Consider the following 15,001-nt stretch of genomic DNA (forward strand, 5'->3'; position numbering starts at 1 on the left):
GTAACCCTAATCAAAATAACTTAGGTGGTTACTTTGCTCTGATGAGCATTTATATAGTCACAATAATGTAAATGTAAGTAGTCACAGTAATGTGAACTTTGTTTATTGATATTAAACTTTTAAAGTCAATCTATGATCAAAGCATAGGAGGAGTGATTATGGGTACAGAAAAGGAATGAAAAAATAATTATACTAAGAGAAATTAGCAGGGATAAAAGAGGCAAAGGTTTGGCAAAGGGAGAGCGATGGTCACTAAGTACAGTAATCCAGCTGGCAGAGCAGGAAACCAAAATGTAAGTGAATTGTTAAAGTTACAAGGATAACCAATAGAGTAACCAAAGAGGACACGGGGCAATATAAGTGAGCTATTTCTCATCTATCATAGAAGAAAATCAATAATTAATATCAAAAGTTGAGAAATCAATAAGTGGCAGTGTAAGTGCATCAGTTGGAGATATAAAAGTAACACTAAAACCCTACAAAAAGGAAAGTAAAAGAGTTAAAAGTAATTTATTTGGAAAGAGGCGAAGAGGGCTAAGAAAAAAACTGTATTTTTGTTAATAGTTCTATAATACTGTGTTTAAATTTTTCAACTTTTTAAATTAAGCAGGCATAAATGAAAAAATTCTATTCACAATAGCAACTAAAATCATAAAAATAAACCTGCCAAGAAATGTGAACAACCTACAGGAAGAAAGCTCTAAATCTTGACTGATATAAGAGAAGGACCTAAGAGAAAATGGAAAATATGATGAATCCTACTATGTTCCTGAAAGGGGGAATCAATGTCTTAAAGTTGTCAGTTCTCCTGAGATAATCTATAAATGCAATGTAATTCCAACCAAAACCCCAACTAAGTGACTTCTGGAACTAGACAGGCAGTTCTAAAATTTATCTGGAATACAAAATACATGAAAAGAGCCAAAAATTTTTGACTAAGAACAATAAGGGAGAACTTGCCCTCACAGATAATTCAGAAATAAACTAACAGCTCTGTAGAACAGACTAAAGCCCACAGCATTATGGGTATCACCTTCTTCATTAAATACGGAAACAGCCATATTCCACAACATGAAACACCAAGAAATGGCCACAGACCTTCCTTCCCTAATGTTATATTTGGACTGATTATGCAAGCAATATGACAACATTCAAACCAAATTCCTGCAACCTAGGCAAAGTTGAGGAGGGGTTCTCTAACTTCTTGGAGGAATCATTTTTTGTTTGCCATAAAAGAATAGGATACTCATAATTAGGCACAATTCTGTCTAGTGGACAAGAGGTCACGACCTTACTAAGAACAGAAGTGTTAAATTTCTTATCAGGCAATGACTTTCTTGTAACTAATTTATCCCAAATACAAGGCAGTGACTGAATAACAAGCGTATGCAGAAAAAGCAGCAGTTATTAATTCTACAGCAGCTTTGATCAGGGGCAAAGGACACCAATGTGGACTTGAGAGCCTAATGTTTTCTTATGAACGATCATCTTAGCTAAGAAACTTGAATAGAGACCATTGTTTCCTCAACTGTTTACTGCAACAGCTTTCTGGTCTCCAGTGCTCCAGCCTCACCCGTTCCACCGTCAGTCTCCAAACTGTTGTCAGAGAGCTCTTTCTAAAACTCAAATCTGATTATTCTCTCCCCAGCTTAAAACCTTTTGTTGCCTTTGTTTGTTTGTTTGTTTGTTTGTTTTTTTGGTAATAATGTCTAAATGTCTTAACCTGAATTACCAGGTCTTTATTATAACAACCTGGTCCTTGCTACTCCTTCAGCTTCAACCCCTACTTATCCACCTGACATCATCCTCATCATATTTCAAGGCTCAGTTCAAATGTCACCTCCAGAAATCCTTTGCTGACTTCTCCATACTCAGGTACCACTGGAATGTTCCTCTATTACAGTATTACTGTTATTACAGTAATATAAGCATGTTTGTGCACTATACCAGAAGTTACTAGAAGAGAGGTAAGTTCTTTTATTCATCTTCATATCCCCAACCAGCACCTTGTAGATAAAGCACATAGTCTATCTCTACTAATTGTACCCATTAATGATTAGCAGCTGAGAATTCCACAAGAAGTTCTCCATTTTCCTTCCCTAAAAAAAAACAGCCTTGTACAAAGGATTCAAACGACATAGCATGAGCAAAATCACAAATATCTAAATGTAGCAACTTCTAAAAGAAAAAAATCTGTATGATTGAGAAGGGTAGATACAGCTCTCATGATCTGGGAATTGGATGGCTCAATTCCAGCTACAGATCTGTTCCACGTCTTCAAGAAAATTATGCAGCCTCCCTATGACTATTTTTTCTTCTTATAAAAGAATGAGATTGCTATGGTTTCTTCCTGCTCAGAAATCTAGGACTCGCTCTTATATTGACATCTACCCTTCCATCAGGCATTCGTACACAGCATGCACACTGCTGGCATGTAGGCTATACTAGGCCATGGGGGAAATTAGTAGCAGATGGTACCAAAGTTCTAGGTCAAAGTGTATTTACTGTCATCCCAGAACAAATATGATTTCTTTTCATTAAAGTATATGAAGTATACATTATCATTATTTGTACAACTATACCATCTTACATATCTGGGGTCCTTTTCTATCTTTCAAATGCTTTCAGAGACCAGTAATTCTTACAACAACCTTGTGAGGTAAGCAAGAAAGTAGTATTATCTCTTCTTACTAAAAAGGAAATTGAGGTTCAGAGACATAACAAGATTATAAAAACACCTTCCTTACATGCCTCAAGTTTGCTCCTTCTTCTAGTTTTATGATGCAATTCAAGTCCCTACATCTTCTCAGTGTTGTTCAGAATCACTGAGATGAGGTTTAGTGCATTACACGAAATTCTAAGGTAAACAACAACAATAACAATAATTTCCTAATGATATACACAAATACAAAATATAGGAGCAAACATGGGCTTTATACTTCATGGTCTTCCTGCCTCCGAATAAACATTCCTCAACTTTGTACTCCAGTCAATTGAAGCCACTCCACTAATGTTACTGTTTAACAATGCAACTCAGATTTCATGATATTTAAGAATCTATCAATTTCACATACTCAGATATAGAGTTGATCTGCATAATTTAAGATGTTCCTCTTAAAATTGATCTGGAAATCAGAAGAAAGATTTTTTGAAAAATAGTCTTGCTACCAACTGAATTGATTTTAATACCAAGATGGCTAGTCAGTAATGAAAATTTTTCATTCAGCAGAATAAAATCACTAAGATAAATAATAGAAAATCTATTAATAAAATATGAAATATTTGCTCAATGAAAAATCTCTAGTAAGACATCTGTATGTGAAAACATCTACCTTGAAACAAGACACCTTACATTCATCAACTTTGAAAGCTTATATGACTAGGAAAATTATTTCAAATTTCCACTATGTTTAAGAATTAAAGCTCTATTTTAAATTTAAAGATCATCTTATGTGGTAAAGGTAATAGAAGTCACTTTCATCATTACTTCCATAATGTGTAAAGCAAGACGACCCTGATAGTATGCTATGCAGTTCAATTTACTCCTACATTCTGCATACATAAGAGTTTCCAAACATATTATAAGACAAAACTCTAAATGGAAATCCTTCTGACAAACTGCATATCAAGTAAGCCAAATCCTTCCCCATTTTTGTATGAAAGCTTCTTCCCAGGCTTAGAAAACTCAGGTATACTCAAGAAAATCTCAACCATGGTACAATTTATATTGCGAATAAAAAGCAAACATCAGTGCTGCTACTGGGAAAATGGCACATTAAAGTTGATACCATAAACGAGCAACAATCTCCAGACAGGCTTTCAGGTCAGCATTGATGGGATAAAGTTACATTTGAGTAGACACATATGAATAATCTGAAATGACAGACAAATTTCAGTTTGAAGGTAACTTTAGAGACATTTCTTGACATGTCATTTATTCTGTCTGACCAGAAAGGAATAATTCTTATAATTCAAGAACAATCTCCATAGATTTTCAATGTCTGATCTCCTAACTCATACTTTAAGATGTTTTTCTCATGCTCCTGGAGCTGACAGGCTGTAAGAACATGATACGTGGATCCTGCCTCCATTTTATCTGTGCTAAATACTTCTGCCATTCTATTTTATAGAGCTAATTATTTTTACTATCCCTGACTAGTTTTAATTGATACAAATTGGGAATCATTCTCTCCAGATTATTGTAGAAAGTTAAAATATAGCTTTATTCATCATTATTCAAACTGAACAAGACTTGACAATGTTTCAATTAAAACCTACTGTTTATAAATGTCAGACAAATGAAATTTTTAGGCATGTCTGTATCCTGACTTAAAACCTAAGAATACAAATTATTTTCTCACTGACCATTTTAATATAATGATATACTTTCAGTTTGTCAGCATGCAAATTCTACTCTTATAAAAGTCTACACTTATTAAAAAAAAACACTTCTGCCTAAACAAAAATACTTTGTTACCTCATTTCATACTGAAATATAATAAATATGTTCTGAAGAATTCAAATAAATATTTAACTTAACTAAACATGAAATAAAATAAATGTTTACCATCTTTTACTAGGACTATTACACTTACCTTAAAATTAGTAGTATGAGTCTTACCTTTTTCTGGACTTAAGTTTTTATACACTTCAAGGTCTGCCATTAAATTTAATACTATTACACATTATTGGCAAGAGCAGTAAAATTTCTCTCTAAAGGCAAAGCCTTTTCCTGATACACATTTCCAAAAAGGGTGGGGAAAAAAAAGGCAAAGAAATCCTTAGCAGCCCCCAGAATTTGGCTCATGCTGCCCTTTATGGCATGATGAGATCTTCACAATTCAGGCTTTATAGTGTGGAGAAAATAAATCCATGAGATATGATTATAGAACTTTGTCCCAAAGTGAAAAGCACAGCCAGATAAGCACACTGGAAGCATCTGCTCGGGGCTGCCGCTATTGTGGGAATGCAGGCGCTGTGGCTACTTTGGGTATGAGACATGCATGCTTCGTGCAGCGTGTTAAAGCCCTCAAGGCATTATGCACATTTAATGTCTGGGAAGTGTAGGTCTTTAGCCATCAAAGAAACCCTCCTCACCTTCAGAGGTCATTGAGAAACACTGATTACCGTGGGAGTGACGCAGACTGAATACAGAAAATGAACATGCACACACAGAGACACAGAAGCACACACACAGACACAGACACACTCTCGGAAGCAAACATCACTCCATCGGAGGCAAACACAATCCATTAAGAAATAAGCTACGACTGCCCTATAGACTACTTTTGTGCAAGTCAGGTTAAGCGCATATTCAAAGCGTTGAGGGTTTTCCTTGTTTTTTTGTCCTGATTTTGTTCACACACAAACATAGCAATGATCACAGAAAAGACTGGAATGTTTCCAACTTAGAAGGAATGAGGTAACAGTTTCAAAACACCTACTTGGTGAAGGCTGTTTATCATGTTTAAAAAAAAAATCACATCCCTGTGGACGTGGACAAGGTAGACAGCATGAATGGGTCTAAAAAAGTCAGTTTTTAGCGAATGAAACCGCACAGCATTATAATGCAGTTTTCCCTAAAGTCTATGTAAACATTATTTGCAACTTTATTCAACTTCTTTGAAGAGATAGGTAGACAGATAGACACATAAGCAGATATATTTCATAAGCAATTTACAGTAGTCTTGCATTTAAGCGTTGTAACTAATCCTCTCATCCTGAGTATTAACTCTCTCACTCCAGCATTCCCTTTCTTATATCGACCTTATTGCCATTTTCTTCTCCCAGCTTCAGCTGTCCCTCACCGACCTGTGGCCCTTAGGACTCCCAGCATCTCCCATTCTGCATATACCAGTGTCAGGCCCTTTAGGCAATTCCCACCAGGGCCACCCAGCCTAGATTGCTAACTCACCCCTCGATTCCAAGGTGCCAAGCTCTATCACAGATCCAATTCACCTGTGTCCCAATTTGCACATCCCCTGCCCCAAATTGCAAACCACACTATTTACTTTTAAATACTCTAGGGAAACTTGGATTTCAAAGGTATATGTGGGCACACACAATTAAATACAAGATGAAAATATCCTTCTTGCAGGATTGAATCTGACATACATACATACACACATCACTATACAAAATAGCCATTAAGAGTTTAGGAGCCTATCTGCCTGGGTTCAAAGACTGACTCTGCCACCAACTAGCTGTGTGACTTTGGGCAGTTTACTTAAATTCTCTGCTCCTCCATTTCCTTATTTGTACAGTGGGCATAATAATAGTTTCTACTTCAAAATGTTATTGCAGTAATTAATTTAATACACATAAAGTGCTTAGAATCACAATTATATATTATTATTGTTTTACTATTATTAGTCTTGAAATTCTTTACATCAACCCAGACAAGGAGTGAACTTCATTGCTTAATCTGAATTAATTAGTGGTCCGAACACAAGATGGCACCCCAAAACGTGACATATCTCAGAAATACCCATTCCTGCTAAATAATCCAAGTATTTAGTACTCCCAGATAATTTTATACAAAAAGACAATGGTGTTTTCTTAACACAAAATTAGTAACACCAAGTAACGAATGTCTCGTTCCTTTGGCTGCCCAGAACCAAAGATGCCCAAAAAGCAAGAGGCATCTTGGGTTTATTTCCTGCTCAGTCCTGAAAAGAGGTGAAGACCAAAGTACTCCCAGCTCCCAAGAAGGTTTGGAAAGCCTTCCTTCCAAAGATCCCCCTCCCCACTCCAATCTGGGGTCAAGAAAGAGGAAGGGGACAAACTTTTTATGTGCACACTTTACCCACTGGGAGTCTTTCTCATAAGTTCTTCATCCCTCTCACCTCTTGCCCCTGAAGTCCCAGGCTCCTCCCTGAAAAGGCTGACATGCAGGATTGGATATGGAGCCCAATCACATAAGCACATGGCAGGTTTATCCTGAGTGGCTCTGGGGCACCTTTGAGGGCCAAGCCACTCACCCAGAGGGAGCACATAGCAGCTTCATAGGGCAGGTGGGCAAGCTTTCAAAAAGCAATCATGGCCCATAAGTGTCTGACCACCAAGGAGCACTCACAGATTTTTGAGAGCCTAGAGAGATCTACTCATTATTAAATATCCAATTCTTCCACAGTAGCAAATAACCTCCTATGCAGCCCATTCAAAAGAATCATAAAACTTGTAAACACCTATCCTGAAGTTGGCAGAGACACTGAATGAATAACCACATATCTGAAATCACTCCCCTGTATTCTCCCAACAGAAGGTCATGTACAATGTCAAAACTAGGCCAACAGACTTTGGGGGCAATGGTGCTTCCTCTGATGGGTCACCTCAATAACCCTACAGCCTTAGAATCTTTAATTTCTTAACTGGAACCCTCATTTGAAAAGTCTGGGCCTTTTCCAGATTCGTTCTAGCATAGTACTTGTTATACAGTAGGTACCTTATAGACCCTCATCAACTTTCTCCATTTTTAATCCTTAGACATAACATGGAATTACCTTCACCAATCAGGCGAAAAATAAAAAACAATATTTCTGAGTTCAGCTTCTAAATTTACAGTCAGTGAAGGACTTTACACCTCATCTGACAGCATTTCCCTCATCTTTCACACCTGAGTTCTACTTCTGATTTCTTAAAGAAACATCATAAAGTGCAATAGGTAAAAGCAATGGTTTCCATGGAAGATGGAGAAAGATGTAAGCCCCAGCCTTTTCCTTTATTCACTGCCTGGCCTTGGGTCAGTTATGGGTAGGGTTGTCAGATAAAACAAGACACCCAGTTAAATTCGGATTTCGGAGAAACAACAAATAATTTTCAGTATAAGTATGTCCCATGACATACTGTATTTTTTCTTGTTAAATATTTTCTGTATTTTTTTCCTGTATTTTTACTTGCTGTAATATTCCTGCATTTTTTCTTGCTAAATCTGACAACACAATGGGGGTGGTGGGGAGGGCTGGTGCTCTCCAAACCTCCAAGCCTAAATATCCTCCCCTGGCAATGGCAGTACCTACCTCACAGGGCACTGCTGAAGAGTAAATGAGTGGTTGAGGCCAAGGGCCTAGCCCCAGTGGCTGGAAAAATAAATACTCCATAAATAGAAGCTAATGCAGTAAGTGAATGGCCACTCCAATCACTGGCTTGATATAACTTCATTTAACCAAGTCTCATGTTTAAAATGTTCTATACAACCCTCTCCCCACACCCCAACCTCACCAGTCATATAATTCTAAACTGAGATAAACTCAGAGTGAAAATATGGTGCATATCTGCCCTTAGGGCTCACAAGTCCAATCAGAAAACCTACTGACACAAACCTAGGAACTATGTCACTTAATGAAACATTATTATAAAAGCTACCATTTACCAGACACCACTATGCAAATATTATCTTCCCTAATCTTCATGAAAATTCTGCAAGGAGATATATTAGTATCCATATTTTAAAGGTAAGAAAACTGAGATTCAAGTCTGACAAGATGTCCAAGATCACACAGCTGTGATGAACCAGAATTCAAACCCAAGCTGACTCCAGATTTGGGCCCTTTTCCCCAGCTCTGTGCTTTAGGTCCTGGAAACCATGTGTAAGGTTTTAGGCCTGATATTGAAATTCCTCATGCTTTTTTCCCAGCTAGAAAATATTCCCACACAATGCCAGAAGCTGTTAGTGTCTCTGGCATAGAAACACAGAAATGCTTTAAAAAATAAGTAAATAAATAAATAAATAAATAAATAAATAAATAAATAAAAATTGTTGGCCGGGCACAGTGGCTCATGCCTGTAATCCCAGCACTTTGGGAGGCTGAGGCGGGCAGATCACGAGGTCAGGAGTTCGAGATCAGCCTGACCAACATGGTGAAACCCCACCTCCACTAAAAATACAAAAATTAGCCGGGTATGGTGGCGTGTACCTGTAGTCCCAGCTACTCGGGAGGCTGAAGCAGGAGAATTGCTTGAACCCGGAAGGCAGAGGTTGCAATGAGCCGAGATCATGCCACTGCACTCCAGCCTGGGTGACAGAGCGAGATTCCATCTCAAAAAAAAAAAAAGTCAATAAAGCCATAGCACCACATTAACTTAAAGCATATTCACAGTTTTCATCACAAAATGGAAAGTAGAGGAAAAGCAAGTATAGGGTGCAGCTTTGCCATTGAGAGCCTCCAGTCACACACAGCTACTGCTTCCTAAGACCTAACCCACATACAGGTACCTCAATAAGGGGAGGATCTCACAGGAACTTTCATACTCTGATGTTAAGTTGTACATTGAGAGCATAAACTGCAACAAACTTAATGAAGTCATCAGGCAAGATGCAGCAAGATTTGTAAAAATGGTTATGCTTATTTTAGTTAATAATCATTGCTGCTAGAAAGCTGTCATAAGGAAATCATCAGAAATATAAAAATCTATATAGAAGGAAGTATCCTTTCCTTAACATTTGTTATAATAATGAATAACTCTCAACTGTCTAATTTTCTACCAAAAAAGGGAATGATTGACTTAAATATACATTCACATTTTGGAATACTGTCTAACCATTAACGATGTCTGTAAGACACTGCAATTACCTGGAGAATGTTTGACATACTAAGTGAAAAAAGGAGGATACAAACTAACTACTCAATGTTACTTTAATTATGTAAAATATATGTGTATAGACATATAGAATAAATCCTATAAAAGTATATGAAAAAATGTTATCAGAGATTATCCACAGCTATCTCTAGGTGTTTTACTTTCTTCTTTATATGTTACTATATTTTGATTATTTAAAACCAGCATTTATTTCTTTTATACTCAGAAATAAAAACATTATTTTTTAAAAGTGTAGCCAGTTTAGTAACACTAAACTTAGAAAAAGAATATAATCTCTTCCCACTAATATAATGATGGAGAACTTGCTTTGAGGCTTACTAACATTTATGAAGCACTTTACTATGTTCCAGATACTGTTCCTAGCATTGCACATGCCTTATTTAATCCTTACAATGCCCTTTTGAGTAGATTAGGTACAATCATTTCTCTAGTTTCAAATGTGGAACCTGAGGCGAAAAGCACTTAAATAACTTCCCCAAGATGGCACAGCATGTCTGTGATAGACCTGGGCTCTGAATCTCCACAGAATGTCTCTAGAATCAGTGATCTTCACCAGATAAGGTAATATGGAGATCTTGAGTCACTTATTGCCTTCAGTCTCTCTTTTTTTCATCTGAATGTCTCACAGAACAATGAGAGCAACCAGAGCTTAATTCCTTTTAGGAAATTTCACTGCACACTCAACTACAGAGGAAACCCAAAATCATCGCTATAAGTTATATATCAATATCACCAATATAGCTATGCAAACACATGAAACCCAACAAGAATTTTCCAATCTACAGGCAACCCCAAAGGGCTAGATGCAGGGAAACCCCCAAGTGGATGGTCCAGGAAGATGTTCCCAGGATGAGCAAGCACATTCCCTTTCCATAAAACAGGGGGGTTTTTTTACTACCACTGAGGCATTGTCCTGTCTGAACCCATGCTTAGTCTTAAGCTGTTCCAGAGTATTCTGGAGACAATGGGCACTAATCTTTCATCAAAATCCCTTGACCACTCAGCCATCCTTACTCAGCTAGCTGTCCTGAGCCATATCTGGTTCTGAAGCAGAGTGTAGCACTATCCATTATTTGGCCTGCGCAAATCACAGAAATAAAAAATGAGCTAACTGAAGGGTTAGACTTTAGCCTCTGAGTGTCTGCTAATAATCTATGGGACAGACTGGAAATATGCTTTCAGTTTTTATTTACAATGGACTCAACTCACTAAAGATGTAGTCATTGCAAACTTTGAGTTAAATGAATGAGAGAAGGTAGAGATCATTTATCAATTCAAACAAGCCCAGCATAGTTCATGCCTATGGCCTATTCATCATCAGTACATTTGAGGAAATTGCCATTATATGAAGCTCAGAAAGCCCCATCAGGATTGCTTCAGAAAATTGCTGCAACTTTTATATTAAACCCCAAGGAACAAAATGGAATGCTATTCTGAGTTCGTATACAAAGGAAAAGGCACTTCACAAACAAAAGTGTATGCAATGTACCTAAATGCTCAATAATGGTAATAATTATAATCTCATCACTCCTGTGTGATGCTTTATAAACTCTACACCTTACGAAGTCCTCTAGGAACACATACCCCACATAAGCCTGACAGCAACTGCAGGAAGGCAGGGAGGCAGAATTATCATTCTGCATTCGCAAAAGAGGAAGCTGAGCCTCGACAGCTCCCTATGAATGTGCCCAAGATCATAAAATTAGTCAGTGGAAAAACTGGGCTTTCTAATCCAAACACAGTGTTCTTTCCCCAAACCAGGCAAACATGCTTAAAATATTATTGCCAGCAAGAATTGCTAGAAAACAGGATAACAGAGTATAACAAAACACTTAAATTGCAAACCCAGCATATTACAAAAATTTTAGCCGAGAACAGATGAAGACCTGTAGGAGTGCAGGTTTCCATCCAATGCTTGCTAAATAAATGCTGAAAATAGCCTACATAAGTGTTTTACTCAGAGAGCAGGCTTATTGTGAATGTTTATTCATCACTAGAGAGATATAACTCTATATTCTAATGAGACAGAACACGTCCTATAGATCACACACACTTGTCAAATAAACCAGTTTGGACTTTTCCTGCATTAAAAACCTGACATGCATCAGTGGACAGTAATTGCTACACATTTTTAAGCATCTGAATCTCAAAACAAACTGAGTATAACCCATAATTAATTTTGCTATGTTCCACAGGACAGAGATGAGCCACTCATTAGCCTGACTGCCTCTTTGAATGCCACCTGCTTGATGACTTATTGATCTCCCCTTCGAGACTCCTGGCTTTAAAATAAAATTTTTTCATTATTTTTTGAAAGACTTGATTGTTTATTGGTCATGTCACTTTAAATTTTATAGGTTACCATAAAAATTTGCAGGCACATCACTGTCATCTTGATGAAGATGTCAATATAATTGAAAATAAAATCTCTGGTAGGCTCAGAACTTGATTTCAACTGGAGCAACCCATGAAAATAACCAAGACCTCGTGGGCAAGATTTTACACACAGGTGCTGTAAGAAACCCGGGAGCTTGCAGCCAGGGAACACTAAAGCACACTGAACTATCTTTGGTAATGACTGAGAAAATGTAAAATTCTGATTGACATTTGGGTGCCATGAACTCATATCCAGATATAAATAGAAGTATCCAGACTTTGTAAGTCAGCATCAACTATTTGAGCAGCTACCATCAGTGCTGATCAGTGTTAATTATAACATTAACAGAGGAGAATTAACTAGAGATAGGTAGTCACATGGGAATCTCCCATGGTTTTTGACAGTGACATATATTAAAACAAATATCTGTCCTGAGGACTGAAGCTTTAATTAAATTCTCAAAACTTACGTAGTCACATATTCAAACTCCCCCACAGCACTTGGGATGCACTTTCCCCTGAACAGAAGCCCCCTTACCTCCTCCCCTGGGAGGTGGAGCTGGATGACTAGAATGGAAATGTCCAGAATAAATCCTAAGTGCTTGTATTCTCCAGCACTCCAGCTAAAGGAGGACTGTTTGGTTGTATAATAACCACACTTGGACATACCTGATATCTTAATACGGGATATTTTATCATGCCTTAATCTGCCATCTCTGAGTCTAATAAAAGGTAAATGATATTATCTGCACAGGCATGGCTTGACTTACAGCCAGTCAAATAGGGATTACACTACATGCATTCAAATAGGAGATAAGCATGGTCATCATAACGCAAACTCCCTACCCCCTTATCCAGCAATACTGAGCCCTGGGATGCTACGTATACAGACTGGTCCCATAAGGAAAGCAAACATAGAGATAACCATAAATTGGGGGGAGTGCGGAGAGAGGAGAAGTGATTCTAGATTATTGAACACAACAGCTACATCTCTGGGAAGTCTCTTCAGGCCACCCACACCCAAAGGCCTGACTAAAGAGAGTTCAAACTTCAAGGCTGCCTCAGAACCACCAGATCACTTCAACCCCAGCAGAATTCAGGGTTGTTTGCTCTGTACAACTAGAGACTCTCCTGAGAACAGGAAACGGGTCTCCAAGGGCGTGGGATGGCCATAAACTCCTGAAGGACTGGAAGGGGAATGCCTGCTCTGAAAATCTAACCCTGTAATGTCTGAGGAAGACATTTTATTAAAAAAAAAGATGACCTTTAGGGAAAGGATTCCCTTAAATGATTGAGGCAGGGAGACCTCACTCCTCTTTCTAAAAGAAAACCAAGGAAAGAGATTGTACTGGCACCTCTGGTAACAATTTTCAACACGTTACAGCTCACAGTACTATCACAGCAGTCTAAATTCCTAAACTAAATTACTCTACAGAAATGAAAAATCAACTCCTTTGTCTCTCCCTTGATGAAAGAGAAAGTAGCTCTTCTCCACAACTTCAGCAGTACAATTTTACACATACTAATACTTTTTGCAGTGTCTCCTTACTGCTTTAGCCTTTCTCCTCATATTATTTCCCCCAACAGTACTGATTTATTAATTTTGCATTCTGCCTAAGACAACAGAAAAATAGACACAGAAACAAGGAGGAACATAATGTAAACTCCTTGAGAGCTAGAACAATGAATGTCTTGCTCCCTGATGTATCTCCGGGGCCTAGAACAGACCAGAAGAGTAGTGAGTACCAGGAAGGTCTGAGCACAGGAAGATCCACTCAGACCCAAACTCAGATTCTGGATAGTTTTCCAATTGTCGGAAGACACTGGGCATAAATAAAGACTCAGATCCCAAAGGATAACATAGGGACTCCAAAAGCTAGGAACATGAGAAAACCAGTTGCTCAACTGTGAGATACGGTAAGGGTAAGTGAGGGGATGTAGCCTTTTTCCTACAAATCAGGGAGAAGATTGAGGTGGAAGCTACTAATGGACAGCTCCCTTGGATGAAAATTATTAACTTATTAAAATTTTCCAAACAGCCTTCTAGTTAACACTTCAGCCCAGGGATTTAGGGTGAAAGAGAGCAACTGTGGTACCAAGGGAAGGCAGAGCTCCTTAGGAGAAAAAGAGAAAGGACAAGTCAATTCCAAATCCAGAAATAATTTAACTCAGTAGAAGAAGAGTTAAGGGGCATAAAGTAGTTGGAGACGATGTGACAGTCAACAGATAAGCAATCAAAAAGACTTCAGTTCAATTCCTGGTTCTACCAGTAACTTAACAACCCAAGCAAAGTTATTTTAAATCCCTCTAAGCCTCAGTTTCCCCATCCTCAGCAATATCTATAAAAACAGATGCAAAAGTTCCTAGCCCAGTACACAAGTGCTGTTAGCAGGACGAGCTACATAATCTGCTGGCCCTGTATGAAATCAAAACATGGAGACTTTTTCCCCCCAATTATAAAGAATTTCAAGATGGCAACAGCAAAGCATTAAACCAAGCACAGAGCCCTTCTAACTCACAAACATACAAGAAGCTTGGCTCTAACGCTAAGAACTTGGTAGGATTTACGAAAATGTTTTTCTCCATGTTTTTTACTTTCCTCTCCTAGGTTCATTTCCCTGTAGAGACCGGTTGAAAAAACATCTTTCAGAAATCAAGGACATTAAAGGGCCTTATCAATGTTAAATTTACTTAAGTTGATAATTATACCATGGGGCAAAGGGCCATGAGGTATGTAACTTATTCTCAAATTATTCAGCAAAAAAAATTGTGTGTGTGTGTGCCTGTGTGTGTGTATAGAAAGAGAGTGCACAAGTACACAATGATAAAGCAAACAGGATAAAAGTTAACATAACATAAAGTCCCATGTGTGGTTGAGGGGAAGAATAGGGAAGGAAGTGCAAAGAGGGGTAAGACTGTAATGTAAGCTCCTTACAGACAGGGGCCATTTGTAGTTTGTCAACTGCTAGATCCCCAGCATAGAATCTAAGTCAATAAATATTTAAAGCATGAAGGCGAAAAGGGA

At 37.9% G+C, this 15,001-nt stretch overlaps 1 protein-coding gene across 7 annotated transcripts in view; it reads right to left on the bottom strand.

Annotated features, from left to right (window-relative positions):
- Window positions 1–15,001, bottom strand: part of PLCH1 (phospholipase C eta 1) — a 217,318-nt gene that overhangs the window by 185,854 nt on the left and 16,463 nt on the right. For 2 of the 7 annotated variants that reach the window (XM_030822746.1, XM_003256327.4), the window contains exon 1: window positions 4,622–4,968. The exons of 4 other annotated variants lie outside the window; for them this stretch is intronic. In XM_030822746.1, the coding sequence (XP_030678606.1) occupies window positions 4,622–4,664 (43 nt within the window). In that variant the 5' untranslated portion in view covers window positions 4,665–4,968. Of the gene's footprint in view, window positions 1–4,621; window positions 5,042–15,001 lie in introns of those variants that run through there. One more of the 7 variants, XM_003256326.4, reaches the window with a different exon arrangement.

This window comes from Nomascus leucogenys, chromosome 11 (assembly GCF_006542625.1).
Source record: "Nomascus leucogenys isolate Asia chromosome 11, Asia_NLE_v1, whole genome shotgun sequence".
Lineage (NCBI taxonomy): Eukaryota > Metazoa > Chordata > Mammalia > Primates > Hylobatidae > Nomascus > Nomascus leucogenys.